The sequence below is a fragment of the Calliphora vicina genome, chromosome 2 (assembly GCF_958450345.1).
Source record: "Calliphora vicina chromosome 2, idCalVici1.1, whole genome shotgun sequence".
Lineage (NCBI taxonomy): Eukaryota > Metazoa > Arthropoda > Insecta > Diptera > Calliphoridae > Calliphora > Calliphora vicina.
Window position 1 is genome coordinate 85,870,874 of NC_088781.1, and position 22,341 is coordinate 85,893,214.

General features: G+C 31.2%; 1 protein-coding gene across 1 annotated transcript in view; it reads right to left on the reverse strand.

Moving 5' to 3' along the window:
* CSN8 (COP9 signalosome subunit 8) overlaps positions 1–22,341 on the reverse strand; it is a 105,535-nt gene that overhangs the window by 69,207 nt on the left and 13,987 nt on the right. Inside the window, exon 3 of the mRNA XM_065501142.1 lies at positions 3,949–4,130. Coding sequence (XP_065357214.1) covers positions 3,949–4,130 — 182 coding nt within the window. The remainder of the gene's footprint in view (positions 1–3,948; positions 4,131–22,341) is intronic.

Below are 22,341 nucleotides of genomic sequence, written 5' to 3' on the forward strand. Positions count from 1 at the left end.
TTGAAATCTATTTTTGTTGTATTTAAAAAACTATTTCTTTTTTATTTGAATGTTTTCTTTTCTCATCGTTTATTGCAATTTCAATTATTTCCTGATCAGATATTTTATTTTTTTTACTATTATTTACTTTCATATTTATTTTATTTGTTATAACATAGTCAATTATTGTTCTTGAATTACGTGTTATTCTTGTATATTCTGTTATCACTTGCTTTAATCCATTATCATTAATGATCCGTTCTAACTTCTTATATGCACTTTCTTTGGCCCAATCAATATTAAAATCTGCTCCAACAATTATACCCGTTGTTTTTTCACTAAGTTCTTCCATTGTTTCCTCGAATACTTCGTAAAATTCTGAATCTTGACTGCTAGGTGATATATATACTGCAGCTATTATCATTGAGATTTTCTCGTATTTAACAGTGTATGCACTTATCCAATATTTCGAATCACACACCCTTTCTTGTAATAAGTTCACTTGCCATTCTTTATTGAAATATATGATTAATCCACCTGTTCTCGTAGAGTTTGACAATGTTGGAAATTGATGATATCCTTCTAATTGTATTTCATCTTCATATACTCTTTCTGTTAAATGAGTTTCCGTTAATATAATAAAATCTAGTTTATCCGTATTTGCAATTGCTTCCAACTGATTAAAGTTGTTAGAACTGGTATGTTAGTGTAAATTCCATGTATACTCTTTAATTGTTAATCCATTAATCCCATTCTTCTCTTTTTTAACTTTAATTTATTTTGGTACACCGGACATTCTTTACTTATGGTTGCATGATTCTCGTCAAGTCCCAAATTCAGCCTCTTATTACTTCTGATACAGTTAATGCATTTATTTATATATTCTTTATTTCATTCCTTTGTTTTATGGTTTCCATTACATCTAAAACATACTTCATAATTTTTACAGTCCACAGATTTATGATTGAAACCCTTGCGTTTAAAACATTGTATTATTTCTGTTCCATAAAAAACTCTACATTTCTCCCATCCGACGTTGAGCTTTTGAACCGATACTATTTTTGGGTATGTTTCACTATCAATTTTTAATTTTGCGTTAAATATGGTTCTATTATTTCTCTTAATTTCATACACTTTAATTAGTTCAATCTTGCTGTTTTCCAAAATCTGATTTTGTTTTTTTAATTTTTCAATCAGATCTCTATCTTCGTATTTAAAACTCATATCAGTTAAGACAATAGACATTTCAATCTCATTTGGGACTTTTATGTCATAACTTTCACTCATTTTGGTTTCAATAGCGGTTTTTATTTTTTCTCTTTCATATATATTTTCACTTTGTATCACTAATGTACCATTTTTCCTATTTTCAATGTTTGTTATTTTAAAATTTACCGGATCTACTTTTTTATTTAAATCGTCTTTCGATTTTTCAATTTTTTATTTTTCTTTTGGTTTAATTATTAAAGGTACTTGATTTTTCCATTCTGGCAATGCCATGTTGTTTTTCAATGCGTCAGAGAATGATAACTTATTTTGTTTGACATTTGTTTCTTTTATCACCTTTTTTATTTCGTTACACATCCTTACATTTGTTTGTTCTATATTGTTACACATTTCTTGGCTTTTGTTTTCATTGTCTTTTATAGTACCGTAGAGTTTTTTAATTTATATTCTTTTATTTTATATTCTTTTATTTTATATTCTTTTAAGTTTTGTTTATTTATTGTTACACCATCTTGAATTTCACCCAAAACAAGATCAACATTTCTTATATACTGCATGCAATCCTCACAAATAAAACGTACAAAGTTATTGGATTCCAGCACCCCGATAGAATATTGATCTATACCCGAGCATTTCTTGGTGCAGTGATATATTTTTTCGCATACACCATTGCATCTTATTCCTCTTATTACTGACCTGGATGCACTGCACTCAGTCATTATACATACATTATTAAAATGTATCTTCCACGGTTTATGGTTATTTAAATGTTTAATAGTCTATTTTTAAAACACTTGTATATATTATTTTCTTCAGAGCTTTCGTTTTTGCTTCTTATCGTTTCGATCGCTATTATTATAGAGAATACACAAGGGTTTCCAAAACTACTTTAAATTTTCTGATCCCAGCTTTGGGATTTGGGAACATGTGGTCCAAAGTTGAAATTTTGATAAAAAAAATAGGTCAAATTCCGAAGGGCATAGGTGCGACATATTCAAAAAATATGAAATGTTTTTTTATATAAAAATGTTCTCCATTAAGATACCTTACACCCCGTCTACAACAGGCATGAAATGCTGTTAAAACATAATGTTAAGACTTCATGTTAAATTATTAATATGTTAATGGTGGAGTATCGTACTCATGTCAATATTAAGATATTTCATTATTTTTTGATTGTCAGCGAAGCAAATTCTATAAAACATGGGAACTGTTCGTATCAGGGCACACTTAGAAAGGTGACTGCGATGAAACAGCTGATTATTTTTTTTATTCAGTTTGAATTGTCAATTCACTTGTGGTTGTTGTGGCGAAAAATACAACAAACCCAATAGCAAAAACAACATTAGGCAACTTTGACAGTTCACCTACTTTTTAACAAAAACAAAGTACCTGTTGTTTTTGTATTGTTGTAGTGATGCAGTCACCTTTCTTAGTGTGCCCTGGTTCGTATAATCCAATGATTTTAACAGTTTCTTCAACGTTAGCATCCATTTTTATTTATTTTATTTTTTGTTTTATAGTATTACAAAGCCAATAAATTTTTACACAATTTTCCACATTATTTTACAGTAATATTTGTTTGTTTGTCGAATGAAAATTGTAAATGAAAAAAAGCAACAAAATGGCTGTTGTCAAGCTTAAACGTCATTTCATGTTATAATAGAGTTGTTAAAACACATGGTTTAACAACCATGTTAAAACATGAGAAAAACGCTAACATGAGATGTGTTACAGAAAAACATAAAATGTTTATACGTTCTTAAAGAAAGTTTTTATACCCTACACCACTATAGTGGGGATGGTATAATGCGTTTGTACAGATGTTTGTTACGCCCGAAAATATTAGTCTAACACCCACCTTAAAGTGGTCCACAACTGATCATAGCTCCCATATAAGGCCCACTTCCGAAAATCGGTCACGAATGTAAATTATAAATTTGCAAGTTGCTTGTGCATTAAGACTAAACTGGCAACTCGCTTTATTTTGATTTTCTTGCGAAAACAATAAAGCAAGTTGTTTTTAATTTTTGTTTTTTCTTTACTCACTTACACACTACAGTTTGTGTCGGCAAGAAACCTACCAATTGTAGTAAGGAAATGTAAGAAAAGATAAATCACGGTTTATTGTTGGTGTTTTGTTTAAGCTTTGATATTTTTACAAATAAAGCTTGAGTGTCTGTAATTCTCAAACACTCTATAGTTTTATTTGTATAATATCTTTAGTTTTTCTAAAGCCTTTTGGGAAAAGGTTTCCTGATGATCTGGCCTAAGCAACCAGTGAAATGCGCATAGGAACTAGCTTATCCCCCAACAATAAATTTCAGTGAATTTATCAAATTAAAAATTGGGAATTTAGCATAAAAACAATTTTACTAAAATACTAATTTTGTATTCCCGAATAACCTTTTAACGGTAAATTATTGATATTTTAAAAGAAACATGTTTTTGGAAAAACATTTACTTAGTGTAGGGTATTATATGGTCGGGCTTGACCGACCACACTTTCTTACTTGTTTTTAATTTTAAATATCTTTAACACTTTTAATTTCGACAAAAGTACGGAGCGAGTTGAAAACACGCTCCGTACTTTCGTATGAAAGAAAATAATAAATAGACTTGTAAATGTAAGAAAAGCGTTTGAGGAAAAAATATTGTTCTGTTCTCCTCATCGACATTTCTCAAGCATTTGATAATGTATGGCTTAATATATGGTTTGAGTCAAATATAATATTAACATACCTTTTAAATCATCCATGACAGTTTTAATCTCGTCAGACCATTCAGTTTTATTAATATTTATAAATGCATCCGCAAAATTATTGGAGACAAGGCTTTTTTGTAACTCGTTTAATTTTTGCAATTCAATAGCGTCCGTTTTCATACTCTGAGGAATACGACTCCAAAGAAATTTGGCATCAAATCTTAAAAAATAAGTAAAAGATATTTGGATGTATCAAATTTTATATACAGTGCCGGACTTAAATATTCATACAGCATACAGATTTATCTTTAATCTTCCATATTTTTTAAACGAAGGCCACAACTTTCGTAAGGGTTTCAAAAAAATATTTATTTACATATAACTTATTGAAATATATGGAAAAACTAAACATAAGTTGGCACATTTCAGAAAAAAAAAATGAACTAATGTTTCGAAGTTCGATTTTAAGGGGACAAAAACATTCCAACAGTTTCTTATTTTTAATAAGAAAATAGTATTTTTTAATAGTTTAATATTTTGTGGAGTAGCCTATCTTTTTTATGACTTCTTTTAATCGTCTTGGCATTGAATTGACCAATTTTTGGTGACGTCAACTCCAATATTTTGCCATTTTGCCTAGACGCCCGCCCAATTTATCCCACAGATGTTCTATGGGATTCATGTCAGGTGATCGTTATCTCTTTAAAATTTAATGTCAGTTTCAATCAAAAATTTCTGCGAAATTACTTCAGATAGAATTTTTATATTTTTTTAAAGCTATAAGTAGTTATCCTAGATTATCTTATATATAAATAGGCCACACGTTTTCTTGTGGTACACTTTTAAGTATGTTATTGTCCACCAATATTGATGAAACCTATACGGTTTAAAAGATTATTTTCTCTAAATGTGCACAATTTTTTTTTTTTTTTCAATTTTATTTTTTATTTATTGTATCTTCATTCATGAACTAACAACAAGTACTTCAAATCTTATATCTAATAATTATAATTTAATTAGTCCAGCCAGTGCCGGACGAAAAATTGTTTATTCATTTAGCTTTTATTAAATTGGCATTCTTCCTTCTATTCTTTGGATTAGGTCTGCTGTGTCCCTCCTTCTTAACCGAGTGTGGCCACGGTTATTTAATATGTTGCTGGTCAGTGGGTTTGGGTGAATTTCAAGTTTTTTTAAATATTTTTCTACATTTTTCGTGATCTCAGTTTTTACAAGGGGCACGTTTAGATCTTTCTGTATATTCGCAACATTTGACGCTGAGACCGTGCCCCATAGCTGTATGCCATAACACCATATCGGTTTTATGATCATGTTGTAAAGTAGAAGTTTACAATCTAAACTAAGCGTAGAGTTTCTACCAATAAGACAATTAATTTGAATTGATTTCAATTTCATTTGAATCAACTTTACATCTATGACTTTTCCATGTAAGGCGACGATCGAGATATATTCCGAGGTATTTCACTTCCGATTGTTGAATTATTGTTTGGTTATTGATATGAATAGGGGGGCATGATTCTCTACGCAATGTAAATGTTATATGGGTACATTTTTGCTCATTGACTTTAATTTTCCATTGTTTTAACCATTTTTCTAATTCAAATATGTGATTTTGTAAGTAACAAGACGCTTCTTGAGGGTTTTCATGAATGCTTAGAATAGCAGTATCATCAGCAAATGTTGATGTATGAGTGCGATTGTTAGTTGGCATATCAGACGAATATATCAAATATAAAAAGGGTCCCAGGATACTGCCTGGGGGGACTCCAGCTTCAATGGATTGGGGACTACTTAAAAAGTCTCCTTCTTTAACCTTAAATGTTCGACCAGTTAAATAGCTTTCCAATAGCTTATGTGTGTTTGCGGGTAAATTTTGACTCAGTTTGTATATAAACCATCATGCCATACTTTATCAAATGCTTGAGAAATGTCAATAAAGAGAGCGGAACAATATTTCTTTTCCTCAAACGCTTTTCTTACAATATTTACAAGTCTATGGGTTTGTTCGATAGTACTGTGTTTTCTTCTAAAACCAAATTGATGGTTCGGAATACAATTGTTTTCAATTAACATCGGGTACAACTTGTTCATGAGTATCTTCTCAAATAGCTTTGATATATTAGACAATAGGCTTATTGGTCTGTATGATTCTAATTTTGTGTGATCTTTTCCCGGCTTAGGTATCATGGTAACCAGTGAAACCTTCCATTCTGGAGGATAATATTCAAGGCGTAATATAGCATTAAAAATAAAAAGAATTATTTTTATTGCTATCCGGGGTAGCTCCATAAGCATCTTGTTACTGATTTTGTCAATACCAGGTGCTTTCTTGAAGTTTAAATCAACAATAGCCTTTTCGATCTCTCGAATCTCAAAACGTAGGGGTACGACTGCTCCAAAATGGGGTACAACAGGTGGCAACTCAATTGCTTCATTTGATGTGTTCGGTGTAAATACGTTTTTCAAATGATTAACAAACAGATTCCCTTTTTCAGTATCATTTCTTGCCCAACCACCACTTGAATTTCGCAAGGGGGGCTTACATATGACAGGTCTTTTAAGACTTTTTGTTGCTCGCCATAATGAGTAATCCGATTGCGGGGTTGCGTCCAGGCTTTCTAAATATTTATTCAATGATTCCATTTTTCGAAATTCCAAGAGCTTTTTAAGTCTTTTTATACAATCTTTAAGCTTCGATTTGAGTTGAGGGGATCTGTGCAATTGCCACTCTCTTCGAACTCTTCTTTTTTCATTTAAGAGCCGTTCGACATCTGCAGAATAAATTGGGGGGTTTGGGTAGCATGTTGAGCAGCCAGTTTGAGATTTTTATCGAAATTGATAAGAGAGTGATCGATGTTTTCTGGTGTTCTTAGCGGTATGTTTTCCGAGCAATGTGTACTGAGGTATTTTTTATATTTAAGCCAATCAATTCTTGTGCCTGTCATCGCTAAATTACCAGTCAATATAATTTTTTTTTTAAAAATTCTTTCCATAAAAGTGTTAAAAAAAAAACGTTTTAAATTTGCTTGAAAAACAACAACATGTTTATGCACATCTAAATACACGTGTATTTGTACACAAACGTGAAAAATATTTTTGCGTATACTCAAAGTAACTGTATAATTTTGTTATTAGTGGTCGAATTTTGACCACCAGGCGATCCTAGTATAAATAAATATGTTATCTGGAAAAAATATATTTATATTAATATTTTTTAACTTTTAACATCGTCACGCACATGTTACATTTGTCACGCACAATTACACCGTACTTTTATAATACATACTTGGTTGTTTCGAACATCCTAAAAAATAAAATGCAATACAAAACAAGTAAGAAAGTATGGTCGGTCAAGCCCGACCATATAATACCCTACACTAAGTAAATGAGCATAATAATTTTTCTTTTAAAATTTCAATCATTTATTTTCGTGAATGATTTTCGGAAGAGGGTCTTATATGGGAGCTATGACCAATTATGGACCGATCACCATGAAATTAGGTCATGTGATTTATGTCTATATGGAAATTATTCCTGTTGAATTTTATGTGTATTCCAACATTTTTAAGAGATTTATGCTCGTTGAAGTGATTTTCGGAAGCAGGCCTTATATGGGAGCTATGACTAATTATGGACCGATCATCATAAAAGTTGGTGACATGATTTTTGTACATATAAAACTTATTTGGAGTGAAATTTGTGTAGATACCTACATAAATTAAATATTTATGACCGATAAAGTCCAATTTCGGAGGACATTTGTATGGGGGCTAGGTGAAAAAATTTACCGATTTCAGCCAGTTTCAATAGGCTTCGTCCTTGGGCCGAACAAATTGTATGTACCAAATTTTATCAAAATATCTTCAAAATTGCAATTGACTGAGTCTAATTTTGTGTCCAGACGCAACAAGTAGTATGTATTGAAGAAAAAAAGTGTAACATGTGCGAAACGCGTGAATTTGTTTTTAATGGATATATAATATCAAAATGTTTTTAATCGGGTTTACCATTTCAAAACCCACACATAATACCATTTTCCGGGAAAGAAATTCTAATATCAGAGACTGTATTGAAACATATATCAATTTCGTAACGCACATGTTACATTATTTCTTATTCTATTATACTTCATTTATCTTGGAATTTTGTTGATATTTATTCCTATGTATTATATATAAATATAAGCAATTTATAAACAAATTTTTAGCAAAAAGTTTTTTTCACTTTCTGTAATAACGAACGCACGCACTTACTGCAAAACTTTAGCCCAACTTATTCACTCACAAAAGTAACGGAAAACGAAGGAAAAAAAACCATTATTTTTAAAAATTCAACTTTGCAAATGATGTAACTCTCGGAGTTAGAGGGGATCAAAATTTGACATTTTGGCCAAACATGTGATTTTTCTCATCCATGTAACTTATTACCTATTGTTCTTAGCAAAATGAGTCCCAAGTAGTTTACATAGCTATTTCTGGAATATTTAAAAAAAAATAAAAAATGTTTAATATTTTTTTTCAAAATGGGCCTTTTTTCATTTATTTATTGTATCTTTATTATTTAATGAACTAACAATAAGTGGTACAAATCTTATATCTAATAATTATTATTTAATAAGTCCAGCCAGTGCCGGACGAAAAATTTTATATTCATGGTTGTTTTGGTTAAATTGACATTCTTCCTTCTATATTAGGTCTGCTGTGTCCATCCTTCTTAATCGAGTGTGGCCACGGTTAACTAATATGTTGCGGGCCAATGGGTTTGGGTGAATTTCAAGCTTTTTTAAATATTTTTCTGCATTCTTCGTGATCTCAGTTTTTACAAGGGGCACATTTAGATCTTTGGGTATATTCGCATTTTTTATATATACCAGGGGGCAACTGTGATCATTCTTAGAAACTTGTTTTGGCGTCTTTGGATATTTTCTACATTTGACGCTGAGGCCGTGCCCCATAACTGTATGCCATAACACCATGTCGGTTTTATGATCATGTTATAAAGTAGAAGTTTACAATCTAAACTAAGCGTAGAGTTTCTGCCAACAAGCCAATTAATTTGAATTGATTTCAATTTCATTTGAGTCAACTTTGCATCTACAGTGAGTGTCACTCAAAATCGTACAACATATTTTTTTTTTAAATATTATGAAATTATACAGGCAATAATAGGTGATTATATACAAAATTAAAAGTCATTTAATTAATTGGAACAAAAAATATGTATTTCAACAAAAAAGTTAACAAAACCTCAATTCGTTAAAAAAATATTGATGAAAATTAAAGAACATCACAAAATTCATATTTCACTTAAGTTCGTACAATTATATTAAATAATAATTAAAACTTTAAAAATTAAAAAAAAATTTAATATTAAATAATCCTAATACTTTGTAGGGTATCATTTGCTATTTTTTAGTGCCTTTACGATTTTAAATGAAGCGTTGATATTCTCTGCACTGACAGTATTACCCAATTTTTTTTATTTGTGGATAAGGGCAATTAAAATTATACCCAATTTTCTGATAGGTAATAGCACACACAATATAAAAATAGCATTTTAAAATATTTCCAAAACATCAACTTTCTAAAACTAATGAATAAAATTTTAGTACGATTTTAAGTGACATTCACTGTATATGAATTTTCCATGTAATGCATTAAACACATTGGCCCATAATCATAGTCAAACACTAAAGTCGGTTCTTTTTAGAAACAGCTTTAAAATAAAAACCTGCTTTTAATTATTTTGCAACTATAGTCAAAATTAAAGTATGTTTTAAATTGAACCGACTTTAACTGGGTGCCACCGCAAATGTAGAAAATGTTTTCATACAATATACAACAAAAAACAGACAAGTGGCAACGCTGAACAGCTGACATACAAAATTAAAAAAAATCCAAAAAACATAAACAATAAAAGTAACCGGGACAACTACAGAAAAAAAGATGTTTGCAGTGGAAAAATGAAATATATAAGATGAATATCATAATTAGAATATTTTGGTACTAATTTTATTGATAACTGTTCAATAATTGCAAAATCTCTACCAATATCTTGTAACTTAAACATTTGTTAAACGAGTTAATAACAGCTTCAGCTAGTTTTATATTTAAAGTTGACTTCAACGTCAGAAGTATACTTTAACTTGTCTATGATAGACCTAAAGTCCACTCTTGAGTAAAGTCGAGTTTAATTCTCTTAAAGTATTCTTTATATCTGACTATGATTATGGGCCATTGAAGCCAGTAGCATTTTAATTCGTGTGTTCGTGAAGCCTGCTGTCTTCAATGTGTTTAATGCATAAGGCGACGATCGACATGTATTCCGAGGTATTTCACTTCCGACTGTTGAATTATTGTTTGGTTATTGATATGAATAGGGGGCATGATTCTCTACGCAATGTAAATGTTATGTGTGTTCATTTTCAGCAAATGTTGATGTATGAGTGCGATTGTAACTTGACATATCAGACGAATATATCAAATATAAAAAAGGTCCCAGGATACTGCCTTGGGGGACTCCAGCTTCAATGGGTTGTGCAGTACTTAAAAAGTTTCCCTCTTTAACCTTAAATGTTCGACCAGTTAAATAGCTTTCCAACAGCTTATGTGTGTTTGCGGTTAAATTTTGACTCAATTTGTATATTAACCCAGCATGCCATACCTTATCAAACGCTTGAGAGATGTCGATGAAGAGTGCGGAACAGTATTTCTTTTCTTCAAACGCTTTTCTCACAATATTTACAAGTCTATGGGTTTGTTCGATAGCACTGTGTTTTCTTCTAAATCCAAATTGATGATTCGGAATACAATTGTTTTCAGTTAACATCGGGTACAACTTGTTCATAAGTATCTTCTCAAATAGCTTTGATGTATTAGACAATAGGCTGATGGGTATCAGAGAACTGCAAAATTCACTTTTTTTCTTGATTTAATCATATAATAAATTTGTTAATCACATTTAATCGTTCAACAAAACTCAATATTGAATACAATTAAAATCGTTCTGGCAAACATTTCATTTCAATGATTGTGATTAGTATGATCAAACATGTTTTATTCACATTTTTGAATAAAACAATTTTTTGTTGTGGAATAAAATCAAAACATAATTTTATACTCAAACACATTGTCAATAATTCATAAATATTAATAAAAAAACTGATATTGAATAAAATCAAAATATTCAGGAAACAATAGAATAGAAATAAAAAACTTTCACTTTTAAGAAATGTCAGAAGACCAAGCTTTTGTGCTAGATCAGATATCTAAAAATGTTTACACCTTGTCGGCGCGTCGCAAAAGAAAAAGTTCAGTGTGGAACATATTATCCGAAATAATAAAAGAAGATGAATCTATATTAGAAGGATATTTATACTGCCGCACATGTTCCAAGATTCTCAAGTATATACCAAGCCAAATGTCTAATTTAAGTCGCCACAAGTGCTGCAAATTCATTAAAGAGTAAAAATCTTTAACGAGTGTTTCAGCAGAAGACAAAAAGGCCGCCATTCATACATGTGTTGCATGTACTACCGAAGATTGTCAACCATTTCAGCAATTAATGGTTCTGGGTTCATCAAGCTGGCAAAGTTTTTTATAAATATAGGAGCAAAATATGGGCATAATGTCGATATTGAAGATCTACAGAAGCTAGCAGAGGAAAAGAAGAAAGAATTATCAAAGGAAATAGCTGAGGTAGTACAAAGCGGAGCTGCATCTGCAACAATAGATTTGTGGTCGTCCACAGAAATTTTTTGTGTATTACATTACACTACCAAAAGAATCTGAAACTATATGACCTTGTTTTAGGAATAAAATCGATGGATTTTGATCGTTCAACTGGTGCTAATATTTTAAGCAAGTTGAAAGATTTATTTTTGGAATTAGACGTTAATAGTTTGGACAAAATTAAATTCGTGACAGATAGGGGATCGAAAGTTGTAAAGGCGTTAGAAAATAATGTACGTTTGAACTGTAGCAGCCACTTGTTCGCAAACGTTTTAGAACATTCATTTAAAGAAACAGAGGAGCTAAAAGAAATTGTAGAAGCGTGCAAAAAAATTGTTAAATACTTTAAAAAAGCAAATTTACAGCACCACTTAGCAACATCTTTAAAAAATGAATGTCCCACAAGATGGAATTCAAACTTCAATATGTTTAAATCAATCGTGAATAATTGGTTTCAAATCAATGAAATTCTAAAAGAAAAAGAAGAAAGTCAGAGATTGCTACTAATAAGTATTTCCACTCTTAAGCAACTAGTGGACTTATGTGGTGATTTTGATATTATATTTAAGAAGTTACAACTTTGTAGCACACCTTCTATGTGTTTTATAATACCTTCAATTATAAAAATAAAAAGACTATGTGAACCTAGAAATTCAGATGTAGCTGCTATATTGTCCCTAAAGGAGAAAATTATCAATAATGTCGATAAAATTTGGACTAAAAATTTGAGTTTGTGGCAAAAAACTGCATTCTTTTTGTATCCACCAGCATTAAGAATGCAACAACACGATTTAAGTGAAATCAAGAATTTTTGCGTTTCACTAATTGAACATTTTAATGAAGAAACTCCTATACCAATATCAACAAACACTGTGTCTGATCCTGTAGCTAATTTCCAATTGTCATTGACCGATAACAATATTTCATCAGATTCGGATGCAGAATCTACCATAAAATCATTAAAAATAAATACCCAGTTTTTTTTCCTGATTTATTTAAAAACCCAATATCGCGAGTTATAAAAACACCTGCAGAGGAGATAAATAGATATTACAATGAAACTGTATTTCTGAGGACTTTGATGTACTTAAATGGTGGAAATTAAATGAATCGTCTTATCCATTATTATCTAAACTTGCATTACAAATCCATTCTATTCCTGCCAGCAGTGCAGCCGCCGAACGAGCTTTTTCATTGGCAGGAAACGTAATAACTGAGAAAAGAAACCGACTTGGACCAAAATCTGTTGACAGTTTGTTATTTTTGCACTCATATTCTAAAAATTTCTAAAAATATTAATTTTGTTTGCCATGAATAAATTTTTTTTGTTATTTTATTTTTTGCATATTTTTTAACACTTTTGAATATAAAAATTTACACTAATTTGCTGAAATTTTAAGGTTTTTTTCGCAATATTCAAACTAATGTTCTAAAATTTTTTAAGCTCCCAATTGTGTGTATATCATTAAGTGTAAAACATTAAATTTAAAATCATATACATACATATTTATATACATAATACTTATGTATAGTATGTAAATTGTTTTGCTTTTTCTTTATAAAAGCAAAAAGTCATACCAGTTGATTATTGTCTTTTTTGAGTTTTATTTTAATCAAAATAATCATTTTTGAATCGAACGAATCAAAACCCAAAATGATTAGAATAAAGTATGCAATGATTTTAATCAGAGAGCCAACAAAATGTACATGGTTTGATTGAGTTAAAATCAGTTGTGAATAATTGAATCCAAACAAGTATGATTGTTCGAATACAAAACAATGATTTTCTATTCATAAAGCAACAAAATTTTCATGTTTGATTTATATAAAAAACAAATTTGATTTTTTTGTTCAAGCAATTTTGAACATTTGAATGAAAATATATAAAAATATAATCATTATTAATGTGTGAATATTTTTCAATCACCCATTGCAGTTCTCTGATGGGTATGTATGATTCTACTTTTGTGTGATCGTTTCCCGGCTTGGGTATCATGGTAACCAGTGCATTTAAATGAACACAACAGGGCACATCGTAATATTCGAGAAAATCTTAATCAAATCCTTAGAGAATACTATTTTCCAAGCATTCGAAAGAAACTTGAAGAGATAGTTTCAACTTGCAAAACCTGTAAAGAATCGAAGTACGTCAGGCATCCTAAAAAAACTAGAATAGGCAAAACACCTATCCCTGAAAATCCTGGTGTACTGCTACATATAGACGTCTTTTCAACTGATAACACCCATTTTCTTACCTGTGTCGACAAGTTTAGCAAATTCGCACTCGTTTTCCCAATCGCATCTCGGTCAATTGTAGATATAAAAATTCCATTATTAGCAATATTGATTTTTTTCCAAAGGCCAAGACTGTAGTGTGCGACAATGAAAAAGCTTTTAATTCTGAAACAATTAAATCTATTCTCGCAAATCAATTTGGTGTGGACATTTTTACAGTTCCACCGGCACATAGCACAAGTAATGGTCAAGTAGAACGTTTTCATAGCACTTTGGCCGAAATCGCAAGGTGTTTGAAAGCAGAAAAAGGGTATGTCGACACAACGGAGTTAGTTCTGATTTCTGTTTCTAAATATAATCAAACGATACTCAAACCCATTGACGTCCTTCACCGTATTTCTGACAAGCTAAGAATATCATTGATGAAGAAACTGGATATAGCTCACGACAAGGATTTGACTTACCATAACACACATAGGATAGTGAGAAACTTCTCCCAGGGAGACAAGGTATTTTTAAAAATTAACAGGAGATTAGGGAATAAATTTAGTAAACGCTTTGTAGAAAAAGTAGTTCAAAAGGATATGGGTAGTTATGTGCTGATAGATAATCGACCTGTTCATAAGGATAATATACAATAGAATTTTGAATTTTGTTATTTTTAACCGAATTATAACCAAATTATTTTTAAATAAGACTAAAATTTATTTTTATGGAATTATTGTGTAATACTTAAAAAAATAATAAAATATAGATACGTTAAGAAATAATGCAACAGTCGAGGACGACTGGTTTTAAAGAGGGAGGGTAGTTAAGGCCGTACTTAAAGTATTAGTCTTATTTCTATGAACTTAATTACTCTCCATTAAGCGATCTCTCTTTCGTTATGCAAATAGTATTTAGTTCAGTTTTATTTTGTCTACCTTTTAATAAGCAATCCTCATAGAAAAGGAAAGCGACAATATAATTTAAGATTTGTGAAGAAATGAATTGGAATGTAATAAAATTTAAAATAAGTTGTTTAATTAAAATTTAAAGTGGTTTTATTTAACTAAGAAAAAATAAAATTAATTTACACAAGCAATTTCATTTGTTTTTGCTAACCAAAAATATACATATATTTAGGCAGCAAATGTTTTAAAAATGAAAAATTTTCATTTTGTCTTCTAGCTGCAACGTAAAATATTGTGTAAGGCAAAATATTTTTGGAAAAACTGCGACAAATATTTCTACCATGAAGCTTGTGCATATATGGCATTGGTTTATAGTTTGTATATTTTCAGTATTTCTGCACATTAATATAAAAACGATTCATATTTATTTTAAACCCTGCTATTTATATTAAACAATTTTGCATATAACTATATGCAAAATTGATTGATTCTGAGTAAAATAACGACAATTTTATTTTAGGTCACGTTTACTTTTTTGTGGGCGTGGCTTTTAAGTTTAAAATTATTTTGAACATTAAAGCAAAAAAAACCCCAAAAAATCGTTATTTGACTCAGAATCAAAAATTCTAATAAAGGTGAAATTTTGAACTTGATAAGAAATGTTGCTAAACCCGACTTAAGTGATGTAGTTTTAATTTTTTTTAGCATGAATTTATTTTTTTAACAAATATATTTCATTACTTTTAACATACAAATATTTGAATTCCTGTATGTAAACTTTATTGGGCTACTGTATGTGAGTATAGTATAGTTTCATCTAAGTCTGATTTTAATAAATCTATCATTAGCTATATACTTCACGGGTTAGTTGGGAATATAGGAAAAGATAATATTTCTTAATACATATGGTACTGTTTGTTTGTGAATTAGTAATTTACATAAAAGTGAATGTACTTTCTGTAACATTCACCTAATATGTTCATTACCCCGAATCGTCGCAGTGTGCCCATATGGATACATAAATAAAAAATTTTTAAAAGTGCACATCAAATGCAAACAATTGTATTTAGAATATCGGTACATATGGTCATACCACTTTTTCCCTTATTTTGTATATCTGTATGTAAGGTAAATAATGTTTTTTTACAATAAATTTAACTTAATTATTCTATTTTTGTCACACAAATCATAAAAGTTCTGGGACAATTCGGGATAGTAAATTCAATATGAATGTTCTTACTTGCTTTAAACTTTGGTTGAATTGCTCCGCTAACGAAGTAGCGGGTATTCTAGTATTCTATATACATATATCGCTATCAGGTTGAAATTCGACATGCATAATCCCCATGTACATAAAAATAGCTATCGTGAATTTTATGAAGATCGGCCCATAATTTATCATAGCTCCCATATAAAGACCACTTCCAATAAAAACACATTAATTTTCATAAATATCTTACAGAGATCGGTAGTATTTATTCAAAAAATATACTGCTATATTGTGTGAATATCGGTCCATATTTGACCATAGCTCCCATATAAAGTCTATTTCCGAAAATCAGTTAAATACTCATAAATCTCTTATAAAATGCTCTATCAGGTTAAAATTATAAACAAATATTTGCGATGTATACGAATTTTATGAAGATCGGCTGATAATTGGTCATAGCTTCCATATAAGCACCAGTTCCAAAAAACACATTAAACTCTATAAATATTTTAAATATATCGGTATCGAACTAAAGTTGTATACAGATCAGTATATTGTATCCATTTTACAATTTTTTTTTTTAAAAACAAACACAAACTGCGAAGCTTGTTGCTTGTCTGCAGCTACACCCAGAGTCTCTGACGGGAATCGAACCTGCAATCCTCAGATTAATAGTCCATCACACTATCGACTAGTCTATCAGGGCACCCATACTATTGGGTTTTGTGAATATCGGTCCATATTTAACCATAGCACTCATATTAGGTCAATTTCCGATAATCACTATAATATCCATAAAACTCTTGTAAATATCATTATTGAGATAAAATTCAAGCAACATATGCCTCAAATACATAGAAATCACGTTAAAATATTTAATGACGATCGGCCCATAATATGTTATATATCCCATGTAAGTCCGACATCCGAAAAATAAATTAACGCATATAAACATTTATAATTATATATAGCTCCTCTATAGGCTATATATACCCTCATTCAGTGGTGAATGAGGGTATACTATATAAGTTTGTCATTCCGTGTGTAACATTGAGAAATATTCATCTGATACCCAACAAAGTATATATATTATTGATCCTTATGAAATTCTAAAGGTACGGTCACACATGGCAAATATTTACTCAAAAAAGCGTAACCACTTTTTATAGCACAAATTTGTTTGACGTGTTTACTCTTACAAGTGTTTTGTAAGATCAAACAGCATCAAATAAAATAAAACTAAATATTTGTTTTGAATTGTCTTAAGTAAAAGGAGTTTTTGACAATAAATAAAATAATTCAAATATATGTTATTTAGTGGTTACGTCTTTTTCTTCAAATATTTGCCATGTGTGACCACACCTTAAGTCGATTGAGCCATGTCCGTCTGTCTGTCAGTCAGTCTGCCCGTCCGTGTGTCTGTTTAAAACACGCTCACGTCCAAAATAGATAAACAAAATTGGTAAACTTTAAAAAAAATTTATAATTCAATTATATTTAGGTGGAGGGTATTTAAGATTCGGCCGAATATATTACCCTTACTTGTTTTATTTTTTTTAGTGAAATATTTAATAATACTTGTCTTATTTAGCAAAAATAATATCAAATAACACCCAAAAGTTCACCGTTATTAGAGTTATTGATTCTGTGAAAAATTACGAAAAATTTATATTCGGTCACGCTTACCAAAAAATTCAAAAAAATGTACGTTATTTGACTCTGACTCAATAATTGTAACAACGGTGAAATTTTGCACTTGATAGGAAATGTTGCTAAACCCGACCTAAGTGTTATTTAATTTTTTTTTACCAAATATGTATATTTCATCTCTTTTAAGTTACAAATACAATGAAAGAAATTTAATTAGAATTCCTGTATGTCCTGTATGTATAATCAAAATTGTATGATGAGATTGGCCTATAATTGGTCATAGACTTCATATAAGAACCACTTCCGGAAAACACAATAACCTACACAAATATCCAAAAAAAAAAATTGTACTGAACCAAAATTATACACCGATCAGTAATTTGTATTTAAGAATCATACAACCAAATTTTGTTAATATCGGTACATAATTCGCCATAAATCCTCTCTTGTTAATAGCAATGTTTAAATGAAATTCTACAAAAATAGTCCTCAAATACTTAGAAATCGCGTTAAATATTATATGCCGATAGGCCCATAATAGGTCAACTCCCATATATTGAACCAAAATAATACACATGTCAGTAATTTGAATCCAAAATAATAACTTGGCTACAACTCCCTTATAAGTTCCACTTGCGATAATAACTATAATACCCATAAAACTCTTGTAAAAATTAAATTCAATTAAAATACATAGAAATCACGTTTAATATTTTATGACGATCGACTCATAATAGGACATAACTGATATAACTGATTTTGGCGAAATTTTTGGCATACCGCCACGTGATGACCGATGTTGTATAAGTAATGAAAATCATTTTTTTAGGTCATTTGGAATCAAAAACATCACATCACATATAAATTTCATATATTTTTTTCAAATATGAGGCATACTTCCCTTATTTAAAAATTATTTTTTGATGTATGTCCGCAGTTATTAGTAAAATAAAATATGTTGTATTTCAAAATAATTGAAAATATTTAATGAAAAAATTTATTGCATTTGGTGCGTGAACTTTTTTAATAACCGCGAAAAAATAATATTTTTTCATATTTTTTAATGCTCTATTCGACTATGCTATGCCAATTTGCAAAAAATGTCAATACATAGTTATATCACTAATGTACATATGTATATCCTTTTTTATACTATGTATCTTCACTTGAGGCTAATAAGAAAAAATGTTGTGCCAAACTCGTTCAATAACAAAAAACTATTATGAATTATCACAAATTGTTTATAAATTTCCCAGTTTTTCAATACAAATTTAGAATTTTTGTGTGAAAATTTGTAATAATTCGTAATAGTTTTTTGTTATTGAACAGACAAATTACAGTGACTCTCATTAATATTCGGTTTTTTTATTGGAGTTATTAAAAGTCAAACAAAATTAATAGAAAATAATAAAAAAAAACCGGTGATATTATCTTTTTTTATTCATAAGACATATTAAGAGCTCAAAAAAAACTTATTTCAGAATTCTGAATATTGAACAAACAACATAAATAACAACAAAAACAAAAAAACTTAAACAATTCACAATTCATTAATATTCGGTTTTTTAGCACATATAACATTGTTGTTTAAATACAAATTTAAAAAAGATAATTTAATGTCTGGTTGGATAGCCCTTATTTTTTATAACCTCAAAGGACAATTTGGCATATTTTAAACAAATTTTTGCAATTAATCAACACTGATTTTATCCCATTCTTCCTACTGCCTTTTCTTGAGTTTGTTTTTCGATGAAACGGGATTTCCGCGGACTCGGCGATCTAAATAGTCCCATAAATTTTCTATGGGATTCATGTCTGGGGACTGAGCAGGCGTATTAATCACTTTTGTACAATTATAAAGCAACCACTCTCGCAAAACGTGGGCTTTATGCTAAGGGTCGTTGTTTTCCTGATACAATTCGAAAGTTCTTGCAATTCCTATTTTTTCTCCCGCTTGTTTCAAATTATCTCTCAAAATGTTCAAATAAATATCCTTGATCATAATGCCTTCGATTAATACCAGTTTCCCTATCCCTTTCGCTGAAATGCAGCCCCAAACCATTACACTTCTTCCGCCATGCTTAATTATTGGAGTAATATTTTTTACCATTTTACTCCTAATTCGGTTTCCGCCACACCATAGTTTTTCCATCACTTCAAAATAAGTTAAATAAGCTTTCATGGAGTTCCTTACCAACACTTGTTGTAATCGGACACTTTAACCGCAGTGCGCTTTTGCTATTTATTCTTCTATAGATTTTTTGTGTTGCTATACGTAAAGTAACGGTTTCTTTTTTTTATACATGCTTTAGTGTTAAGCATTAAATATGTGAAAAATTCCACGTTTTTGGTACAATAGATTAATAAATTGTTGTATTAATCGGAGATAGTGACTCTATCTCCTGTGAGTTTAAAATTCTTTAAATATAGAATAAGTGTTCGGTATGGATGATGAATGCCGCCCGCCGGGGCTCTCAAAACGCCCTCGTGAGGGTAGTTCTAAATCTGGTGAAAATAAACAATTAAAAAATAATAATGGTGATCCATGCACAAATCCTGAAAATTCAAATTTGTCAACTGAAAATAGTGGCAGTCAGTCGTCGCATCTAACTAAATCGGATGGTAGCAATGATCTGGAAAGCGGCAACTCAGAAGGTAACAAGACCACACATGCCGATATTATCAACTGGTATCCGGCAAACCACACTGGACCTTTTAATGTTCTGGTCCAATCAGGAGGTTGGTTTTAATATTTTCCGCCTCACTTTTAGGAACGCAGAGAATGCTAATAAGTTCATACTAAATGAGAAGCTCAAACAAATTAATCTTCGTGCCTTCATACCTGACAGATTCATTCAAAGGTATGTGATTGTTAAAAATGTTCCAGCCTCATTTTCTGAGACGGAAATCAGAGAGGAGATAGAAGACAACAACGGTCTTGACGTTATATCTGTTTATCGGTATAAGAGATCTGATGGTTCAGGAAATCCAATGCTATCTTCTACCATTAATGTTGGCTTTGGCTCTCTTGCTTTTCCCAAGACTCTTAAAATGTTTAACTCTATAGTTAATGCTGAAATTTTATGTACCTCCCTTGCGCCAGTGCAAAAATTGTGGCCGTCTTGCCCATATTGCAGTTAGATGTAGATCAAAGAAACGATGCCTAAACTGTGGGACGCACCTACTCTGCGATAACTCAGAATGTGACAATTTTAGATGCGGTTCTTGTCTTGAGAAAACGAGCTGCACTCCATCTTGTGAGGAAATGCTGTGCATCAATTGCAATGCTAAGGATCATGTTGTAACGACACGTTTCCGCTGTAAGCTGGGGTATGCTCAGCGGTGTCCAGGGTCGGTTAATAAAAACACGTGTCTTTAGAAAACGTTACAAACTTTTTATTTACACTCTACACTAACTACAGATACTATTTAAACAGGTTCGAAATTACGCCAAGTAATTGTGTAGTAGACTCACAACCAGTGCTCCTGAAAGAGCGGGAAACCACCGTCCTCTCAACAGCACTCGTCTAGTCTCGCGACTGGGGAGCAGCACGCGGAAACCACGCGCACTGACCACAATCTCCGGGAATCGCCAAGAATTGTCAGTATCAGCAGATAAGCCTGCTACCAATACTCCCAATTCCTCCACACTAGTACTTTAGTAGCCAGTAATTTAAATTCTACTAAAGATGTGAAACCACTGTCTCTAGTAGCTCTTACCTTACTGGCCGCTACGAACCAACTCACGATGTCGACTAAAGGCTCGCCTTTAGTAATTGTGTAGTAGACTCACAACCAGTGCTCCTGAAAGAGCGGGAAACCACCGTCCTCTCAACAGCACTCGTCTAGTCTCGCGACTGGGGAGCAGCACGCGGAAACCACGCGCACTGACCACAATCTCCGGGAATCGCCAAGAATTGTCAGTATCAGCAGATAAGCCTGCTACCAATACTCCCAATTCCTCCACACTAGTACTTTAGTAGCCAGTAATTAAAATTCTACTAAAGATGTGAAACCACTGTCTCTAGTAGCTCTTACCTTACTGGCCGCTACGAACCAACTCACGATGTCGACTAAAGGCTCGCCTTTTATACCTTTTCTGTTTTGTGTACCATCATCTACACACATGTGTTTTACATACTATCATGTAGATGCATACGTTAAGTATACACACACACCCACACATGCATGGTACACACAACTTTTTATAATCATATGTTTTGTACTCGACACCACTCAGTGGTTTTAATAAAATTGTCTACTTAGCACTAGGTGGCGTTACAATTCACAAAAATATACGTTATATTTAAACTATAATTAAACATAAGGACTTAAACTAATAACATAATTTAATATTTCAGTCTATCTTGTTACTCCATAATAATAAAAAAAACAATATCCATTAAATAAAATAACATAACAAAATACATTCTAAATATAAAAAATAAAATATAAAATAATCAAATCAATCGAGGTAGCAATGTTGGCAGCAAAACGAATACCAAAGACTTTGCTCGTCACACTGCCTTCCCCCTCCCGGGACAGCCTAGGGATTCAGCCACATGACCCTAGCCGGTTCGCCTCGCCTGAGTGTAAGTCGATAACGTTGGCCTTCGGCCGTCAATAGTATCCGTGTCCGGACCGCCTCATCCTGCTTGGCCATAATCTCCTTTACCTTGGGTAGCAGTGACCCTG